Source organism: Solea senegalensis, linkage group LG13 (assembly GCF_019176455.1).
Source record: "Solea senegalensis isolate Sse05_10M linkage group LG13, IFAPA_SoseM_1, whole genome shotgun sequence".
NCBI lineage: Eukaryota > Metazoa > Chordata > Actinopteri > Pleuronectiformes > Soleidae > Solea > Solea senegalensis.
In genome coordinates, this window is record NC_058033.1 from 3107322 (window position 1) to 3128505 (window position 21184).

Sequence of the window (21184 nt, forward strand, 5' to 3'; positions counted from 1 at the left end):
TAAAGTTGTTGTTTTTTTTGCAGTGAATTACACCTTTCTCATGAAACGAAAACATATATTTGTTTTGATTGAACAGTTTAACCAGTCTTCTGAAAAAATAAATAATACAAATATTCTTATTCTTTGTATTGTTTTAATTTTTATTTTAACAGTAAATGTGCAAACAACAAGACACATTCAAATATCGTGCTAAATAAATGGAATAAACCGAATAGAAAAACATTAGTAAATAGACTGAAATACTACGGTGTCCTGGGAGGACGTTTTGCTTTAACTCCTGCCAACAGACAGTGCAACAGCGACGCCTTGTGGTAACTGAGGTAACTGCCTTATACATGGATATAAAGCGGTCTTCTACGAGGAAGTTACACAGTCACTTATATTAAAGGTCTATTAATTTATAATATTATATATAATTCAGCGTTTTTTACAGTGAAAACAACAAAGATGTTATTGAATTTTGAGACAGGGAGATTATTTTACGTCACAGGCGCGCTTTCCCCTCCCGCCCGGCTACCGTAGTGAGGAAACCAAACCCACGTGGTTAACCAAAACAACATGGCGGCTGGTTTTAAGTAAGTTTGAACAGAACGTCACATTGTAAGCCAAAAATAATAAATGCATTTGAATAGCATGTGACAAAACCTGTGATATTAATGTGATTCATTACTAGCGGTGTTTTGGAAACGACCGTTGACTGTTTATTTGAATGATTAAGTAAATGTACGTGTTTGCATGCTGCACTTAATATACGTATATAACGTAAATCTGACTAAATTTTCAGTCAATAATCTGTGTTTATTTATGTCAGGACTGCAGAGCCTCTGGAGTATCACATGAGTTTTCTGGTCAGTGTTCAATATGCTTATGTATATATATATATATGTTCTTGATTAATGTGAATGTCAGCAGCCTTATGTACAATTAAAACATCCAAATATCATTTTAGAAAGAAAACTGTCGGCCTGATGGACGGGAGTTGTCAGAATTCAGAACCACAACTCTGAACATAGGTGAGACGACACTAATTTGGAATATTCAATGCTTAATTAGAGTTTAGCTTGAAATATAATTCCACCCACTGTGTAAATTGGATCATATTTTGGATACTTTTGTGTGTGCAGGGTCCATATCCACAGCAGATGGCTCAGCCCTGGTGAAGTTTGGAAACACTACAGTCATCTGTGGAATTAAAGCGGTAACTGGTCATGAAGACAACAAGAGCGAAACTTAATTTAACATATTTCTGTTTTTAATTACTATTAAATGACCATATTAACTATTGTTTTTATTGTTTGTGTACAGGAGTTGACAAACCCCACAGTGGAAGGACCTGGTAAAGGCTACATTGGTAAACATGCCAGTAATGCTTCGATTTGTCATTGTCCTTTTTACATGTAACTTTGTATAATCCAAATATAATTCATTTTGTCTTTTGTCACATGACACACAGTTGTTAATTGAGATAGTACAAAGGTTATTACACTAGGATATATAAGAAACATGCATTTAGAGCTGCAACTATCGATTAATCGTTTGGTCCATAAAATATCAGAAAACCTTAAAAAAAATGTTGATCGCTGTTTGTCAAACCTGGAAATGATGATGTTCTCAAACGTCTTAATTAAGATTGAAGGATTTCTTTGTTATCCAGAGCAAAGAAATGAAGAAAATACTCGCATTTAAGAAGCTTTAACAATCGGAAGTCTTGTTTTAATCATGAAAAAAAGCTTCAAACCGATTAATCGATTATCAAAATAGTTGTTGATTAATTTAGTAATGATTCATCGATTAATTGTTTCAGCTCTACATGCATTCAAATTCAAATTGACCTCCCTGTCATTTCACTTAAACACATTCTTTTAAGTACAAATTTCTATTTTATATTACTGAATGTATAAGAGATTTTTAAAAGGGGAGAATTTTTGAAATCTAATCTGGCTTGTTACTAGGAAGTTTTAATTATAAAAGGAAGAAAACAAGACAATAAAGCAACATATTGTATACATAAAATCAATTTTACAGATTACTTAAGATTAAAGTAATGTAGTTAAAAATGTTACTGAAAGATCTATTTTTGTCTAATTTGACCAATCCATAGACATCCAATTTGTCTATGGATGAGTATACAAGCATAACTGTATTTTTTGAGCTGATGTTGATCTGAGGAAGAGAAGCAGCATCTCTGAATCCTAATATACAAACAGACAGGCACTAACCACAGATTTCTCTTCAGTACCGAATGTGGATTTGCCGCCGCTTTGTTCGTCTCGTTTTCGACCGGGTCCGCCGAGTGAACAGGCCCAGGCGACCAGTCAGCTCATCGCCGATGTCATCGAAAGGTGCAGCTGATTTAAACACACATTCCTCAGCTTTTCCCGAGTTATATGTGCCAGATTCCAACATGTTTTACATCATTTTCCTTGTGGGGTTTTCAGCTCAGAAGTGATACAAACCGAAGATCTGTGCATTGACAGAGGAAAGGTAAACTCGGAATTGTTGTGTACGTACAGTTTACGCAAACATCGATCACCGCTCCTGATTCTGTTGACTGTGCTTGCAGCTCTGCTGGGTTCTCTACTGTGACATCATGTGTCTCGACTACGACGGGAACTTGTTGGACGCGTGCATTGTTGCTCTGCTGGCCGCACTGAAGAACAGTATGTGCTGTAATACATACACTTTCACTGTAAAAAAACACCCACAATTATTAGTTTTAAAGTGTGTCCATACTCACTGGCCACTTTATTAGGTATTAGGATGCAATTGTTCTTCATTTGGAGAATCATCGAAACACAGGCTCCGTCTGGTTTGTCTGTTTGGGCTGCTGTTGAAACACAGCCGTAAAGAAAGTACATATAAAAGGCTTTTTCTACAGCTTTAAAAAACAAAAAAATACTTATTTTGAAGTGATTATGCATACAAAAACATACTTATTAGACGTTTAAATCACCTTTCGTCCTCATTGTGATGAACTTCAGGTCATCTTGCCGACATGCCTTGTTACTGTGATTGATCAGGCGTAGCCAATTAAGTGGCCAGTTATTTAGTAGATTTAAGCTTTTTTTAAAATCAGTACATTAACTTTCCAGTGTCTTTGTCTCCCACAGCACAACTTCCAGAAGTCGTCATAAACACAGAGACGTCTGTTCCACAGGTGAACTCGGACAAGAGATGCGCGCTGCACATTCACAAGCACCCTGTTTCTACGTCGTTTTCTATCTTCGATGAGTAAGTGAATGATTTTCCCCCCCCCAAGTTTATCGAGACGACATATAACAGGAGCTTCCAACTGTTCAAGTGTGAACCCGCTGCTCTTTTCTCTGTGCAGCTCCATCCTGACCGTCGACCCCACGGCTGAGGAGGAGAGTCTGGCGACTGCTCAGCTCACCGTGGTGACAGACGAGGAAGATCGCCTCTGCTCTGTGCACAAACCTGGTAAGATTAAACAGTGGTTTTCTTTCTTACCCGTTACAATAAAAATGTCATGTAAATGCTGAGCTGGAAAAAAATGCTGATGAACAAGCACAATATAGCAGAATCATCACAAATCTTCAAAATATAGTGATATATTTTACACACTGCAAAACACAAATATTACTTGTTTAACAGGAAGTTTAAACTACATTCAACTTTCGCTCAGGATCACAGATATGTATATTATTATCATGATAATTATCCACTTCAAATCTTTTACCATGACAACATTTTTGGCTATGTTGCCCAGCCATGTTAGATAGTATATTAAAGCAAATAAAAAGTTGAGTTTATTGGGTTACATTGTGTATTTCAGATATACTTTTAGACATTTGAATTATATAACGTATGGAGAGCAAGGAGGACATTTAATTTCCACTTTAAGTGAAGCAGTCGAGAAGGAAGCAGTTTAGTCATTAATGCGTATTCTTCAAGTTGTCTTTAGTTTGAAGTCTTACAGTTTTTTTACCCACTCAAACGTTTATAGTGCGTGGACAGAAACAGGAGTCACTATTACATTTATATACAATGACCTACTTTGAAATGGTTATTTTAAAGTTGGAGTCTGTTAGATTCAAATCCTTCTCAAACAAGTTCACACAATGCTGACGAAGACTATGACGAAGCGCTTCATACTGGAGCACTATGGCTGAAAACACCAAGACGTGCCCATGAAAAGTTTCAGATATTGCACACGTGACATGATGTAGAGAGAAAAAATTGCAACGGCTGTTTCTGTTGCTCTTGAGTGAGAAAAACTAGGTCAGATCAGGTCTGCAGTGTTGTGGTAATTACTCACGAGGTCACTGGAGCTTTAAGGTAAAGAGTTGGGTCCATATGGTCTGGAAGTGGACTGTGAATCTGAAAATTGTGTATAAATGAGGCTTCGGCTGTTAGGTGTTGACAAACATCGACGTTAACAATCTTTGGCTGCGACTCAGGTGGGACGCCATTGTCGGGAGAGAAGCTGCAGGAGTGCATCAGCCGTGCGACACTGCGACAGAGAGAGATCCAGAAACTCATCAATAAAGTCATACACAGTGTGAAGACGACACAATAAAGAACCAGAGGGAGACCATGTTTTATCTAAAAGCTGTATTTTCCACTGTCAATATATATTCTTTTTAATAACAATAAAACTGCTGACAAAGACTGCTTAAAAAATTATTTCTCAGTGTCCGGAAACATCTCACACACACACACACGCACACGCGCGCACACACACACACACAGTCAGTTGATGTCTCGTAAGAATACGCTCATGGCTCCTGAACTCATTAAAAAGGGAAATGCCTTTTTCAAAATGTGCTGTTCAAAAGCAGGTACACCGTCTTGCATGTTGATCTTGAGACCTCGGGTTTGAGCTCTGTGCCGGGAAAAGTGTCCTCAGAAGAAGAAAAGACTTCCAACAGACGGAGAGGTAGAAAGCTGCCCCCAGGCACTACTCCAAGATCGGGTTTGCATTTTCACATGTAATGGTTATGTGGAGGATTTGGTGTCAAGAAGCTCAGTGGGGATCCGTGCTTAAAGGGCAGTTTCTACCAGCGGGGTCAACCAAGCAGAGGGAGCAGAGGGAGGATCAGGATTATGATCCCCTCAGTCTGCGGGGCCTCCATAGAAAAAACAAAAAAAGATTTATTGTGGAAGGAAGCCCACTACTTACAAGAACCATTTTTCCTGTCTCATGTCAAAAAATATGTCTCAGGTTCTTTAAGCATAAGGCTCCATGTTGTATAAAAACCTCCACTTCCTCTATGGTGGACACAGTTTTGGTTCTCCAAAACCTCTGACAACCATTACATACAAATTTGTCAGCTAGAAAAAGACAAACAAATGGCAGAAAAAGTCCTTTTTTTTTTGTTTTTTCGTCTGTAGTCTCCACAATGAGGCAGACAAAGAGCACAGTATGGATCATTCATGACCGTGTGTAGCTGGGGGTGGGGGGGGGTCGGCTTTTAGTGTGTTTTCAGTCTGTCACGACTTAGGGAGGGGCTGTGGCGTGCTCCTCTTCCTCTTACTTCTTGGCTGGCTGGCGATATGTTGCCGTGGCACTGCCCCCTGTGGAGCCGCCGCTCCCATAGCCATTTGCTGCTGCTGCTGCATTTGGTGCTGCAAGAATTGCAACTGTCCAGTGTGGGGGGGAAGAGAAAAATGGACAAACAAACAAATATCAGAGGCGATTTTCGGTGCGCCGTTACAAGCAACAAGCACTGGGGTCTAAGATGTGTGTTTGTATGTGTGTCAGCCTGTGCAGTTTATGAATCACACTAACCTCAGTCAGTACGTTACCACGCACAGTTTAGTCCAGCTACAGTTGCCGTTTAACTGGACTGCTGCCCTTGTTCCAGTGAACTAGTGCGAGCAGGTTATCAATTAATCGAATGCAGTGTCGACCTCTGCTACGCTAGGTTAGGGATAAGCAGCCTTTCCTCTGGTTATTCAGGCAATTAGATGGTGGCCAAGCACCATTTCTTACTACTACCTGTCTTACTACCATCCATTTACTTTAAAATATCTGACTTTTTGAGCTGGCCGAGTATAAAATTGTCTTATCATGAGGGCAAAAATGGGTTTGCCATGTTTTTCCCCCACTGTTGTGTTTTTCTTCTGTGTACTGGTGACTTCTCATATTTCCATGTCGAAAGCCTTTGGGGTGGGAACATGTGGAACATGTGCAAAGCATCTGAGCCAGTCGGGGTCCGTCTGAACGTATTCAGGCAGTCGAAATCTGTCCAAATCGCATTATCTGGGTGTGTTAGTTCGATTTTGAGAAATTTGATTCAGCGGAGTTTCATTTGGACAAACTATGTTTTCATGTATAATAATAGTCCTGTTTTAGTCAGCCCATCGCCGTGATTAGTTGTTTTGTTTTAACGTCACATAAACATACTGACTGAAATTGGATTAGACGACTTGTGTCGGAGACGCATCGTCGAGTGGCATTGGTTAGTGAAGCTGAACTGAAGCCTGGTGCTGTGTACAGGAGTGTGCGGAGAAACACAGAAGAGTGGGTTAATGGGTTGCAGAAGGGAAGGAGAACGAAGAGGAAACAGATTCGGGGGTGGAGGGGGTGTGTGTTGGGGAGTGAGGCGGGATACAGTCAAGCAGCACCAGTGGCGTTCAGGAGGCACAGATTATTTGGCTGTGATCCTGGCAACGACATACATGCAGCACATGTAGCAGCCGCGCTCTCTGCTCACAGTAAGTCAGCAACTTCAACTGCGCAAACAAACAAACACAAATAAAACCTTCAATAACACCTTATGCTTCATGCATGCACTGGAACACGCCGCCTGCCGCAGTATGTGCCCGATAAGGCGAATTCATATTATGCTGCAAAGTGCTTTTGTGAGAACATGCCTCCCACTTTGACGCGCTGTTAGTCGCTGCCATCAGAAGTGCCACAAGCTCTGCTGAAAAGCACTGAATCTGCTGTGATCTTTAAGTCAAACAACATATTAACCAAGCATACAACACAAGATGGAGTGAATGATGTGGATCTATCCTTAACTAATACTAATAATAATGGTGATTGGAGTGTAATGAAAATGAGACTTTGATGATAAACTTCTAACTAGAGTTACAAATATTTCACCAAAAGTCCTTAAAATGCCTGAAAATCATTCAAAATCAGCCTCTTTGTGGCTTAATACTTTGGATTTGAAAAAATCTATAAAGGGATAGTTTAGGTTTTTGGAAGTCAGAGGTGCATAAGGTATTTATACAGAGTCAGTGTTATATTTGTGAACCGGAACACAATTTAAATATTGTTTTGACCTTAAAAGGAGACAGTGGAGAAAAAAAAAGTGTCAGTGCCTGGTAAAAGAAGGCCCAACTGACAATTAAATGTTTGCTATACCTGGGATATTGGAAGGGAATTTAGGTAAAATCATATTAGCCTTTTTATTAGCTGGGTCAGCTCCCATTTTGGACCACCGCTGTTTTAACAAAAGCCCACAATGTCTAATCTTTTTAGTTTTGTTCCTCACTGAATACTACATTCAGTTTGGATAGAGGTGGGAAATATTCAGCTGCAACCTCACCAACAAATGTTGTCAAGTTGAAGACATTGTACCTTTAATTCAAACAGTTAAGCAACAGTTAAGAATGTGACTGATTATTTTGAGTTGGAACTTCTAACATGTTTTTTTCTGCTATCCCCGTTTACATCAAAACGCAAGACGATGACAAAGACAGCGACAGCGAATGCAAGAGCAAGAGAGAGCAGGCATTATGACGTTATTGTATTCACAAAGTAAGAGTGGCATTTTGAGATTTCTTTCACTTCTTTTCGAGCTCCAAAAATGCTTCTTCTGTGCGGATAAAAAGCCAAAATGACACAAAGGTTATGTGGATTCTCCGAAAACTCATCCTCATGTGTGCAGGCCTTAGGGCAGCAACTAATTATTATTTTCATCTTCGATTATTCTGTCAATTATTTTCTTAATTGATTAGTTGTTTGATCCAGAAAATGTTGAAAAATACTGATACATGAAACCAGACGGTGGTCACATTTAAGAAGCTGAAAAATCAGAGAACTTGACTGATTATCAAAGTAGTTGGCGATTAATTTAGTTACACATTAATAATTGATTAATTGTCCCAATCCTAATCTGAACGCGATAGCGCACCACTGTAGATATGGGTGTACAACGACATTTACATCACACGGACCACTGTATGACCCAGGTCAGACTCTGTATGAACACCTCCCATAACCCTGTTCCAAAAAACAGAACTACCGTACACATTTAAGGTATGATACAAATATTTATCATATGTGTAAGAAAGTTTAAATCCAAGTCTTTTTGCTCATTTATAGCTTTACTGTAGCTCATTATACTTCCTAAATGAAGGCATGGAGAGTTGGCTGATGATGTATTCTCAGTGTTGGACTCTTATAAAAGAAAAATGTACATGTGTATGACAGATGTTAAAGTTGCTGTATTACTTGGATCTGTGGCTGGTGCTGCTGCTGAAGCCTTGGAGAAGGCAGCGGGGGCCCAGACCCGTCCAGCCCACAGCCCAACTGGGACAGCACTAAGGGGGAAGGAGGACGAGGACGAGGAGGGAGACCCAGAGAGAGGGGTGTGACAGCGAGAGGGAGAGAAGCAAAGGAATGGAGGAAAGTATGAAAACAGAGGATGTAAATTACAGGTCAAAAGTGGGGCAGTGATGTCGGTGAGGATAAAAGTGGGAAGGGAAGTGGGCGTGGTTTCAGCAATTTGTAACCACGCACACAGCACAGGGAGGGAGGACAGAAAGAAGGAGAGACACCGACAGCACAGGCACAAGACCACGTGCGTGAAGGTCAAGTGGGAAAACAGTGTGAATGGGGTGAGCAGGAAAAGTTCAAGTGAGCGGGGAAGGTGGAGGAGAAGAATAAAAGGACAATGCAAGAAGTAAAGACATAAGGGTGGAGGGGGTGGGGGAATAAAAACAACAGAAAAAAAAAGAGAATGTAGCAGAAAAGAAGGGGAAGTTCAGTCTCTCCCGTCAGTGGTTACTCGTTCCGCTAAGAGGAACGACGACTAACTTCAGTAAAATGATCATGTTTAGTTAAAGACCATGATTTGAACAGTGATAACACATAATGAACACATTAGTAAATCTCATCTTATTAGTACTAGTTAGTGACATGGTGTCTTTTTGTTGTGACACAGTTGAAAGGACTGAACGAAGATAAGTGTGTGTGTGTGTTTGTGTTACAAGAGTGTGTGTGTGTGTGTGTGTGTGTGAGTGGGGCTGGCGGTGGTTCATACCTGCTGCCTGTGGAGACATGAAGCCTCCGACTCCCAGGTTAATGACCGCTGTTTGCTGGTTTCCTAAACTTTGATCGGACCCCTGGTCACCCTGCGAAAAAGGTCAGAGTTCAGAAAAGGTCATTATTAAAGCCATCACGAAATCAAGTGACCACAAAAGACTGATGTAAATCATTAAATTAAAAACAAACAAGTTATGTCTTAATGTTTATAACAAAGTTAAAAATCATCCATGTAACTGATTCAAGTAAAAAAAAAAATCAAATAAAATCAAAGTGTATATAAATGTTATGATTAAATATGTTTGGATATGTGAAAATATGCTGTACTCTTTGAATATTGTCTGTAAAACACAATTGACTCTTCCATACAGTTCCATACACACTTGTTTTGGCTTGAGTGTTTTTCTTTAATAATTAAACTTATTTTTCAGGTTCTGAAATGTGAATATTTTCTGGTTTATTTGCCCCATATAAACCAAATGGGACAAAGCAAGACATTTGAAAACATCTTCATTTTAAAGTTTGGGAAACACTTTTCAACATATTTATGGACCAAACAATTTATAGAATAATAATCAAGAAAAGATTGAAAATAATTGTAAAATTGTGAAAAAAATTAGTTGTAGTTCCATGTTTTTGTGAAAAATTAATCTTCAATGCAATCATGACACCTTGGAATGATGGGAATGTGACTGACTGTGAAAAAATCAATATTGTGGCGAACTAGACAAGAATTTTGTGTCATTTTCCTCTTTTGCAATTATCCCAATAATGCCATTCATAAATTCATCCCTGTCATCGTACTGCGAGTTTTTTATTCAACCTTTATTTAACCAGGTGAGTCAACACAGAACAAATACTCATTTGTATGAAGACCTGGCCAAAAGGCTGATGCAAGAAAGTAACTGCATAAAATAAAAACATTTTTACACCATATCATACCCGAAGAAAACAATAAATACAGATAGATATATTAAAAATTGATGGCTAAAAGCGAGTGCAACATTCTCGGACTATTGTTTGTAATGAATTTTTAAAAAGCGGAGAGTGGAATGAATGAGCCAAGCTTTAATGTCTGCTGTTTTTAATGAATGTATAATAAAACATTTATTAATTGTTTAATCTCACCTCCTGATCCTATTTATGTCTCAAGACCTTTACCTTTGCGAGACACCCGTGTTATTTTATGAGGAAAAAACGATGATACCATTACTATTTTTAAAGGTCAAAAGATGGTATTGATTGAAGTAGTTCTCATCTATGAGCCCAGAACATTATGTGATCATGGGATGTTCTGGCAGCAGTTACAGCTGTTGGGAGTTGCGTCAGTAATAACTTGGCACTGTTGTTGCCCGGGCATTTCTCCCATTACTCTTTGCAGCTTTGTTCAAACTCGATCGCGTAGCAGTAAGAGCTTCTTGAAGTCGGTGCGTACATTTTCCACTGTGAGTCAAGTGTTTGGCTGTCTCACCCGGGCACTTTCTAATTCTTGCTCGAAAGAAATGTATCAACACACTTTGATCGTTATCCTGTAAAATCACAGATTGTTGCCCTGCTTTTGGAGAAGAGTTCTCTTTTCGTGATCCTTCTGACATTTACTTGACACTCATTTCTCGCTTCCCCAAAACAAAACCTGTTGGCCGTATATATTTGTACGTGACTGCATGTGCAGGTGTGCCTCACCGTCTCCCCTTGCTGTTGGGGACTGGAAGTGGCTGACTGACTCTGCTGTGGGGAGAACTGGGACAACTGCTGCTGCTGCAGGGAGTTGAAGATGAGAGGACCCGCGGGGATCTGGGAATGTGAAAGAAAAAAACAAACACAAAAGAAGTGGAGACAAACAGGAAGGTGGGGATAAAGGGAGTGAATGGTGGAAGAATTATCAAATCAATCATAGAACATGGGGAAAGCTAAACAGCCAGTGCTATAATTAAAGGTCCAATGTGTAACTTTCAGGAGCCTTAATTGACAAACAAACTAGCTACAGCATGTGTTTGGGTTTTGAAGCAGGAGCTTATTATGCAAACAAAGAAGAAGAACAACAAAGGAAGGGAGTGAGCAGAGCAGTCGTCCACTGTTTACAAGAAAAAGTTAGTCTGCTGGCCAATCACATGCTTCACTGACATAATTCTGCATAGAACCCCGGAAAATGTCATATACTGAAGTCCAGGCCAGTGTCTCTGTTCTAAAAGTGTCTCATATTAAGGTAAATACGGTTACTGCTCCTTGTAATGCAGTATTTACGATATAAATAGTGCAAGATGTATGTTTATTTATTCATAACCTCTACCATGACTGCCTTTGCTGCTATAACACTGTAAATTTCCTGCTGTGGGACTATCTGTCATTAGTCACCAAGCAGCTTTTGCTATGAGGGTGAAGTTGGCACTGATGCCGTCTGGCTGAGTCGTTCAGTTTCAGCGAGGACATCGTGTTAAGAAGACTCGTGCTCCTGCTACAGGAACAACTTAATTCGACTACATCGTAAATAAAGTGAGCTGCAGAAAAAGAACACGTGAGGGAATTCAAGCTGTGCTGATGACTCACACACAGCTCGCTTCTCTTCCAGGTAACAAACACATACCCAGTGATAAATGCACTTGTAATTCAGACTAACTGGTGTAGCGTCATACCTGCAGTAGGTTCAGTGGTCTCAACCCAGCGCTGCTGTTCAGGCCAAAATGACTCCCTGCAACACAAAATCACAGTCAACTCTCACGCAATAATACAGGATAGGATCTATATGAATGTATCACACCCACTTGTATTTTCATATACCATCATAACTTTCTGTATATTCATATTTATTGGACATGTTTCTGCATAAAGATGTTGGGCTGGATTGGAAAGTTGTTATTGTAGGCCTGAAAAGCCTAGAAGAGAAAACTGCCTTTTAAGTGACTCACTTGATTCCTGGAATCAAAATGTCCTTGGCTGATAACAGTAACACTGCACTCATACAATATCAGGTTGGAAGTGTCAACTCAAATACTACTCATTCACTTTGAATGTGCAGCCAAACTACGGTGTAGAGCCGCTGCTTTTCCTTGGCTTCTAAGTCAATCAAATCACATTATACAAATACAAATATTCCAGCACAGACACGAGCCAATTAAATCATGTTTAGGCATTTAATGGAACTTTTGGAAAAGGCCATTGTCCCCTTTACAAGTGCTTTGTTCAGTAGAATGAGCCCAACAAGGGCAAACACAATGCCTTGCTTTAATAACATTAGCAACTTTGTGAGCCATTGTGTTCACTTCTGATTGCCGTAACACAAAATATCAGACACACTCACCATCAAGCAAAAGCTACAAGTTTTTATTTTATAAAATGGGCTTGTACTTTGAGGTCAGACGTCAGAGTTATCAGCTGGTATACACACTCTGTGACCCTGGACATCGCGTTCGTCTGCAGGTCACATGAACTTCAACAGTTTGGTACACATAAGTGTCTTACCAGTCTGTGCCGCGGATTGCATGGTGGGCATCAGCCCTCCAGGTGGCAGAATTCCACTCAGGTTAAGGCCTGGACCCAACATGGTGTTAGAGCCACTCATTAGGGTCTGAGGACTGCTACACAAATAAAAACAGGATGGTCATTAAAAAAAAAAAAAGCTGACAGCGACTAAGCAGGTGGCAGTTCGGAAGCAGAGATTGTCTTTTCTCACCAGACGGAGCTGACCACGTTGATGAAATTCAGCCCAGCAGGGTTGGCCATGACCTGTGATGAGGTGGTTCCTGTGGTGATGGACGTACCCATGGTGGGCAGGGGAATGGTCATGACCGGCAGTGGCTGGCTTAGAGCCAGTTGCTGCTGAGCGAAAGGCGTGAGGAGAGCGGGCTGCGACTGGTTCTGAACCATGGGAGGGTCAGACGGCGTGGGGGTCACCGAGAGGGGAGCGATGAGGGAGTCAGAGGGGTGCGGGGTGGAGCATGGTGTGTTGGTGGGTGTGGGGGTAGATGGCTTCGGGGTTCCTGATCCTTAAAGAGGAAAAAGTGTAAGAAGACAGAGAGGAGAGGAGAATACTTGCATATAAAGGTGTGTAAAGGTCCTGTGTGTAATATTTAAGATTTTTGGCAGAAATTGAATAGACTACTCATGTTGTCTATGTTTTGTTTAAACTTTTCCATGTACTTTGCCTTGCTTTATACAGGCTGTGTAAGTTTACTGCACAAATAAGAAGCGAAGCTCCACCCACATAAACCGTATCCATAATCCAAGAATAAAGAATAAGCATGAAACAGTAAAATTAGGAGGAGTAGAAGAGTGGATCCTGCAAGTTTACAGGCTGGTTACTTTTGGCAATGCAAACTTACCACAACATCGACTTGGCTAAACGGATGCAAAACTTCCAAAATAACGACCAGAAAGTGGAGTTAAAATGACGAGACTCTAGTCATGTTAAAATGTCAGCCATTTTTCTGACAACATTCAGGCCAACTGGCTTCAGTTGAAATACACAATATTACATAACAGAGAAAAATGGGCTTGTGCTTATGGTGAAGTAATTTTCTGTGTGCTTGACAAGTTACAGATATACGTCCCTGTAGTTTTAAGCTTTCATATTTTTATAAGACCTGGAGCCATGACAGGGACATTTTTCATCAGGACAAATTTCCAGGTCTGGAAAACATGGGGAGCTCATGCCACATATTCCACCACAACCAATTCTCACACCAGTAGCTGTACCTTAATGTTAGTCAGACTCAGCTTCACTTACTCTGCGTGGGGCCCATGGGGGAGAGCGAGGAAGGCGACAGCAGGCCCACCTGGCCCAGCTCCAATGAGTGCTTCCTGTTCAGAGACTGGCTTTTGGCTGGAGGGGGCGTAGGACACTTGAGCAGACCACTGGTGGTTTGTGAACTAAATGGATTACCTGCAGAGAAAAAGAAGAGTTAATACCCAGTGCACCCCTTTCATAAATGGGAAGTGTTCAAACAGATCTATTTAAACCCTACTTAAGAGATTATATTCTCTGAGCTTCTTCTATAAATATCTCTCTAACCCCGCATTGTATATTTATCTTAGGTATGATATTGTATGTGTCTTTTATGACACTTCTGTGCTGCTGTGGTAAATCAATATTTGACGCGGCCCAGAAGTTTTTCTTTTTGCCATTTAAGGTTTTAATTGCTCACCTTTTCAACCAATCTGTCATTTCTACTTTGCTTTCGAGTGTTCTACAATTTCCAGAACTCCATAACAAAGGGTGTGAACTTGGTTCCCTCACTTACAAAACATTTGTTATAACGAAAGAAGAATAACAAATAGCTGCAGCAGATATTTTTATTCCTTTCTTCATTTCAGTCTGTGCGTGTTTACCACAGTAATAAAGTGGAACCACATGATGTTTGTATTTCATCTTAGCAGTAGCAGATGTACCTGAGGAGCTGCTGCCTGATCCTGAAGGCAGTTTGATGGGAGGAGGTCTGTGCTTCACCCCTTTTCCCAAAAGAGACGTCTGGACTAGAGAAGAAATACCATCGCCCTGTGCATGGCATTTAAAACAGTTTGTTAGCCACAGTTGCATCATAAAAACTAACATTAGAATCACTCTCAACAGTCGTGACTCAGGCTGCAACATTTTATCCATTAGTAAGCGTTTTGCTCCTCTATATGAGACATTCACTGAAGTTGGGATATTTTCAGGAGCTGCATGTGAAAATGCAAATGTCCACAAAAGCTGTGGAGATTGAACTTCAACTCCGGATAATTTACATGAACATGCTTCTTTTATCAACCGTGAACAATAATCTCCATAAAATGTCTTGAAAAGTTTCTGAGCCATTTCCCCAAGTTTATGACAGAGGGTGTCATCATTGTGAGGTTTGGGGAAACACTTATTCAAATCTTTCATCATTCTGTGACATTTAATGGACCAAACAACTAACTGAGATTATTTGAGGAAAGTATGCAAATATTAATTGATAAAGAAAATCTTAATGTTCAGCCCTGGGTCCTGACAAAAGCATGGTCAATACTTCACTTTAACGTTCATTAGGATCAATATACTTCCAAAACTCAAAAGGGCGACACTCTCAGGAAAAAAGTTCAACTTATTATCAACAATTCTACTCATTAGTTCATCAAAAACAATACAATTATAAGAAAATTCAAGATGATACTTGTTTTTTTCATCCTCTATTAAAAAAAGCTCACACATTTACCTCATCTTTGCTGGGGGAGGGAGGCCCCTGTACCACGCTGCCTGAGTTATGGGACATCTTGACCTGACACTTTACATCCCTTTCATACACTCCTTTGTACTGATTAAGAAACCTATGAAATAGAGATAGAGCAAATGTCACACCATGTCCTCAAAACAGCTGTATATCAGTTTTGAGATTTCTCTTCTCAGCAAAAGAAAACATTGACAACTCACCGGTCTGCGTCTATCTTTGAGCCTATAAGAAAGCTGTGGATGAAATAACAGCGGCAAAGGTGAGTAAATGAAGAGACCGTTTTAAAATGAACCCACACACACTGAATTTGTCTCCTTACGGTGGATGTATGAGCTTTAGGTCTGTGCTGTCCTCCTCTGCTTTTGGTTCTTTAGCACAGTAGATTTTCCCATACACCAGTGGATCTCCCATCGACTGGAAGATAGACACCTTGGTCCTCTGAGCTTGACCGCCCACCTCGCACTCAAACGTGTAGTCGTCTATAACTTCCTGTGTACACAGAGTGGACAAAGGCAACTTTAACGGACAAAACAGCAACAAAACGTTGTGAAATTAAGTGACAAAAGGCAGAAGAGCAGGAAGGAATAATTACATTTTGATATGGACAAGGATAAGAATAATCAATAACAAACTAAACTGAACAATGACCTTTAAGCCCTTCTTTATATTATGTTTTTACACATACATTTTTAGTCAGTTAGAATCTTTCTGCTTCACCATATTCATATAAATGATTCAAACAAACCAGGACACAAACACAAGGAAAATAATCTGAGTGAGATTTATCCATTCAGTCAGGAAGCCATAAGACAGGCACTGGTAAATTAAGTTAGGCTATTTAATGTGTAGTCACGTAAGCATTTAGCTTTCTTTATGATCTTCACTGTGCCTCACACCACCTGTGACACTGCATATAAAACACAATTATTTTTCGAAAAACTTTCTCACTTTGAAAAGAGTAAGGAATATGACATGAACACGGTCCATCAACATTCAAATGTAGAAGCGGCTGTGAAAGTGTGACATTTTTCACATGGTTGAGCACAAAAATATATAATATAATATTCTATTTTCTTACCCATTTTTTTCAGACTTCAAACTAAAACAAATGAGGCCATATTGTAACTGTGAATTGTGCACACACAAAACACTCACTGCACATATCTGGCAGTGAGCAATTACCATCGATTTATACCCACGGAGAATGTTAATGCTGTAGCCACACTTACCTCAGCGGGCCAGATCACAGTATTGGGTTGCGAGTCCTCCAGTTGCAGAGATTTCTCAACCACAGCATACTTCTCCACCTACAACAACACACAAAACACATCCATCTGATATGGTATGCCCTGTATTATAACCACCTGCCTGGTAGATTAGTGGGTTTTAAGTGGTTTTAGTTAAAACGTTTAAGTAGACGGTACGACAGAGGAATACTGAGCTACTTACATCAATGTCCTTCGGTACAGTTAGTTGGCAGTTGTTCTGCTTCCACATGTCTACACACTGCAAGAAACACATAGATGTAAGAGCAAAAAAGTGTGAGAGAGGAGGACTATGACACCATGCCTTGACCTTTAACCTTTTACAAAACAGATACTTTCCTCCCATTAAAACTTGGCCGACACAAAAGCAACTTACGTTTCCGATCTTTGAGATCTTTAGGTCTATGGCAGGAGCAGGCTTCCTCTCCTTCCTCCTCTGTAGGTAGTCGTAGAGTCGTAGCTGTGGTGGCATAGGCAGATGGGACAGCTCCTGCTGTCTGTTCAGTGCGGCTCGAGAGTGTCTCTTGAAACACCTATGATGCAGATTAACAAGAAGCATGTTTCTATAAATGATCATTACATTATTGTTCCACGGCTTTCTCTTTCAATAATAAATGAGCTCTCATTTTTCATTTTCTTCCTTTTGTGAGTGCATTCTGTACCGTTTCATAGAGCGAGTGTTCATTTTCTGTTTGTTGTAGAGCAGGCGGTTTGCTGTGCAGGTGACAGAAATGGAGGGGTCTAGACAAAGAGGTTCAGCTGTGGCCAAAATCAACTGACTCTCGAGCTGTAATTTGTCATCCTGAAACAAAGAAAGAAAAGTTGGCAGAGAAAATGACACAGGTGCAATTTGCTGATTCTAAAAGAAATCCAGACACACAAGCGAGGATGGCCCATTACAATCAAATGAACTTCCATGAGCTGAGTCAGACTTGTTCCATGGATAAACAGTACAGTATATTTGTTGAGGACGAGGGCGACACAAGAGGAGGCAGTTCAAGATTGTGAAGAAGTGTTAGGATTTATTCTTTTGTGTCTAAATCAGTAAACATGACTCTTCACCTGTGTCCACTTGTGGTGATCACTAGTCATGGCATGGACATCACAGATCAGAGTCTGTAGAGCAAAACACAGAAAGGAAAACTCAAAATCTGATGTTTGCTCAATCATTATCTCATTGATTTGTTCTGAGTGAGAGAGGTTTCCTGGTGGTTTACCTGCATGGTTGGCCTCAACAGAACATGTCTGCTCTGATAGGTGGGCATTTTGGTAATTCCAGACTGCCTGTAGTCTCTCACCTCTACTATTACACAGCCACAGTGGAAGATGTTCACCTGAAACGCAAAGGAAGAGGTGAACATCAACCAACTGACAAGATAAAAAATTGTTTTAAACAATAACCTAAGCCTGAACTTGGAAATATATATATACATATATACACATATACACATACACTTTCAGTATATTCTCACCAGAGGGTCCAATCCGGCCCACGGGATGAATTTGTTAAAATTTCAGACTACGATTACAATATAAACGTAATGTCAAATGCAATATTTTTCACTTCCAGATACGTGACTAAATGTTTGTGCCTTTATAGATCCAGTGTGATGTGTAAATAGTAAATTTAGGCATGATATTGTTGAAATTGCACTTATATTTCTCAAGAAATGTCATGTTTTGTAAAAATGAAGTTCTTGTTGGTCATAGGTTATTATGCTATTATTTTACTGGTCCGGTCCACTGGAGATCAAATTGTGCTGTATGTGGCCCCTGAACAAAAATGAGTTTGACACCCCTGCCTTACATTAAAATGTAAGATAAATAATGTTTATCAGCACATTTGCATACAAACCTGTGATTTCTCCAGCAGATCAACCAGAATAGGAGGCAACTCCTCAGCATCCAGGTACTCAAGCAGTTCACCCTCTTCATATGGCAGACGGATTGTTTCAGAATCTAGAAAACAACAAAAATAGTATTAGCCAGACTGTGGTCAACAAATCTAAAAACAAAAACACCTTGGTGGACTTGGGAATCTGCTTATCTTGCTTCTCTTACCAGATCCATTCTTTCCCCTGAGCATTAAAGAATAGCCTTCATTCCCAGGGTACAGGTTGACCACCAGACATGATACAGACTCCTGAGATACCAGCTTCTCCAGTAGATTCACATTTCTTCTCAAATTCTGCAGGATTAGAAAAAAAGCACAAGACAATCTGCAACAAAATCTCAGTTGTATTTATGCCAGCTAAAATCTTTTCTTTACTCCCACGTCTGCTTAAAACTGAAATACAGGATTAATGCTTTTCTTAAAAAAAAGAACCACTGACATTTCATGAAAATAAAGATAAGACAGATATTTATGAATAAACATGTCTATTTTGATATTTTAATATTAAGACAATTAGATCAAAGATGAAATTATTTTTCACGTTCTTACTGTTAATGTTGTGATTTGGACAAAGTCTATGCTGAGTTAAGTTCAAGTCAACCAACCTGACGTCACTTAACAGAAAACAAATGCACAGACATCATTTTAGTTGCCTGTTGAAGTTAATAAACAGTGAATATTGCAGTTCTGAACCCAGGAGTAAAAAAGGAACATATTGCATTAGTATTCTTTTGTGCAAACCTGTGCAAAAACAGTAAGAAAGCACTATCAACACATTTTGATGTCCCCATAGTAAATTCTTCCATCATATTCTCTACAAGAGACCAGAATTTCAGCCAGTACAGTACAGAATTACTAACAAAGTACTGCTGCTAGTTTACAAAGCCCTAAATGATCAAGTGCCAGCATACGATTCTGATGCCGTCACTGACTACATTTGGAGTAAATGTGTGTACGTGATTCTGTTTTTCCTGTCTTCATCTATCATGTTTGTAAATGTTACATTTTCAACATTTTTTCACAAAGTACACTGCGTTTACCTGTGGAATGAAATATGTGAAATAAACAATGCTGATTTTACTGGATTATGCAGACGGCAATTACTAAGGTTTAAAAGTACTGCCATTATTACCACGTAGTAATAACTGAGAGATAATACAAACCTTTAACTCTGGCTCTTTCTCACATTCTTCTATGTACAGCTCATAGAGCTTCTGATACAGACTCTTCCTCCCACCGGATGTGATTCTTCTTTTGGCTGGCCGTTGTCGAGCACTTTCAACAATGTACTGAATAATGGATAATACACTGTGTTAGTGACTAATTGGACAGAATAATGTATGACTAACACTGGCAGAGCTTTCAGGTGTCGTACAGAGATACATGCAAATCATGTTTTCTCAGTCAAGAAAATAAACCTGATATAGTGGCATTTACCTCGGCTCGATCCAATGCATATTCCAAAACTTGTTGCTAAAGGTGAAAAGAAACAGCTCAGTCAGTTCTGCTGATGGTGGCTCAGGTGGAACATTTCACCAGCAATCGAACATCACAGTGAATGTCCACTGTGTTGAGTAAAGACAGAATGATCAGATGGGGATGAGACTCACCATTGTGGTCCACCGCCAGCTGCAAGGCGAGTGACGGGTAGACGATGCTGTCCTTTCTGCCCCACACTGTCACCTTCCTATAGTGACCATTCACACCCTGCACCGTGGACACAGCGGACACGCAGATGATGGACAAATCAAATTCACAATCTCAAATCAGTGATGCTGGTAGGTTGCCCTGACGCCAAATAGCTTGACTGGCAACCATCAGTTGCCATACACGAGCAGCCAAGAAAACTGGCGAGCTAAAATGTTTTCATGTCCATGATCACATTTTAAATGAAGTAATTAAACGTACATTTCCGCCAAGAGTGGGTGAAAGTGTGTAGCTACGGTTAGTGAACTCGGATAACTGAGAGAGCAGTGGAGTGAGTGGCTGAGCAGCAACAAGCTCGTTGATGCCTGACCGCTGAGGCTAACGCGGCTAACGCTAGCATGCTAGCCCGTTCCTAGTGGGCAAGCTGCTGTGAGTTACCCGCTACGCTAAACGATGTTAACACCGTTCGCGACACAAACCAACAAAGCGACGGCGACGTCAACGAGCAGGGTGGACTTGCCTTCTGGATTGCATAGCGTTCCACTGTAGCTCCGATGCAAAACAACGAAATGAAACTGAAATATCAGTGTCTTCATTGAAAAAAAGTCGGAGCGGCAGCCATTTTCTTCCAGTGTGACAACAACAGCTAAACTTCCGGTTTGAGGAGCGGTGGGCGGAACCACAGTCGGGGTCCACTTTACAATCCGGGTGCTTGATCCATATCTGATAAACAAGACAATATAGTGAAATTGTTTTTCTTTATTATAGCATAAATATTTAGGCAAATGTTTAGGAACCGATCAATCAAAAATATGACATAATACACATTTTACACAAACACACTTTTCATTTAGAGTATCTGCAACTCTTCAAATGGTTGGTTACTTATATATGATCAACTTTGAGATTATAGAAAATGTAAATCTATACACTGCATGGGCAATCACTTCCC

The 21184-nt window shown here is 40.1% G+C and overlaps 2 protein-coding genes across 4 annotated transcripts; one reads left to right on the plus strand and one right to left on the minus strand.

Annotated features, from left to right (window-relative positions):
- The first annotated feature begins 507 nt into the window (after positions 1-507).
- On the plus strand, positions 508-4629 carry LOC122779619 (exosome complex component RRP43-like). Its single transcript, XM_044042139.1, has 11 exons — positions 508-575; positions 812-848; positions 950-1013; positions 1125-1198; positions 1306-1351; positions 2237-2342; positions 2439-2484; positions 2564-2660; positions 3111-3231; positions 3332-3438; positions 4419-4629. Exons 1-11 carry the CDS (start codon positions 559-561, stop codon positions 4535-4537), a joined length of 834 nt encoding a protein of 277 aa, XP_043898074.1. The 5' UTR covers positions 508-558; the 3' UTR covers positions 4538-4629.
- supt20 (SPT20 homolog, SAGA complex component) lies at positions 4558-20291 on the minus strand. 3 transcript variants are annotated; one of them, XM_044042137.1, is made up of 23 exons: positions 20196-20291; positions 20023-20058; positions 19749-19874; positions 18753-18879; positions 18547-18650; positions 17909-18025; positions 17754-17807; positions 17354-17493; positions 17068-17224; positions 16876-16932; positions 16656-16733; positions 15746-15915; positions 15627-15659; positions 15412-15523; positions 14627-14732; positions 13965-14120; positions 12912-13224; positions 12701-12813; positions 11875-11930; positions 10925-11035; positions 9240-9330; positions 8429-8517; positions 4558-5601 (listed from the first exon to the last, which is right to left on the minus strand). In XM_044042137.1, the coding sequence occupies exons 1-23, from the start codon at positions 20196-20198 to the stop codon at positions 5452-5454; spliced, it is 2499 nt and encodes an 832-aa protein (XP_043898072.1). In that variant the 5' UTR covers positions 20199-20291; the 3' UTR covers positions 4558-5451. The 3 variants fall into 3 exon arrangements, with proteins under 3 accessions (XP_043898072.1, XP_043898071.1, XP_043898073.1); XM_044042136.1 differs by having other exon boundaries at positions 12701-12816; XM_044042138.1 differs by lacking the exon at positions 8429-8517 and having other exon boundaries at positions 12701-12816.
- Between the last annotated feature and the right edge of the window lie 893 nt (positions 20292-21184).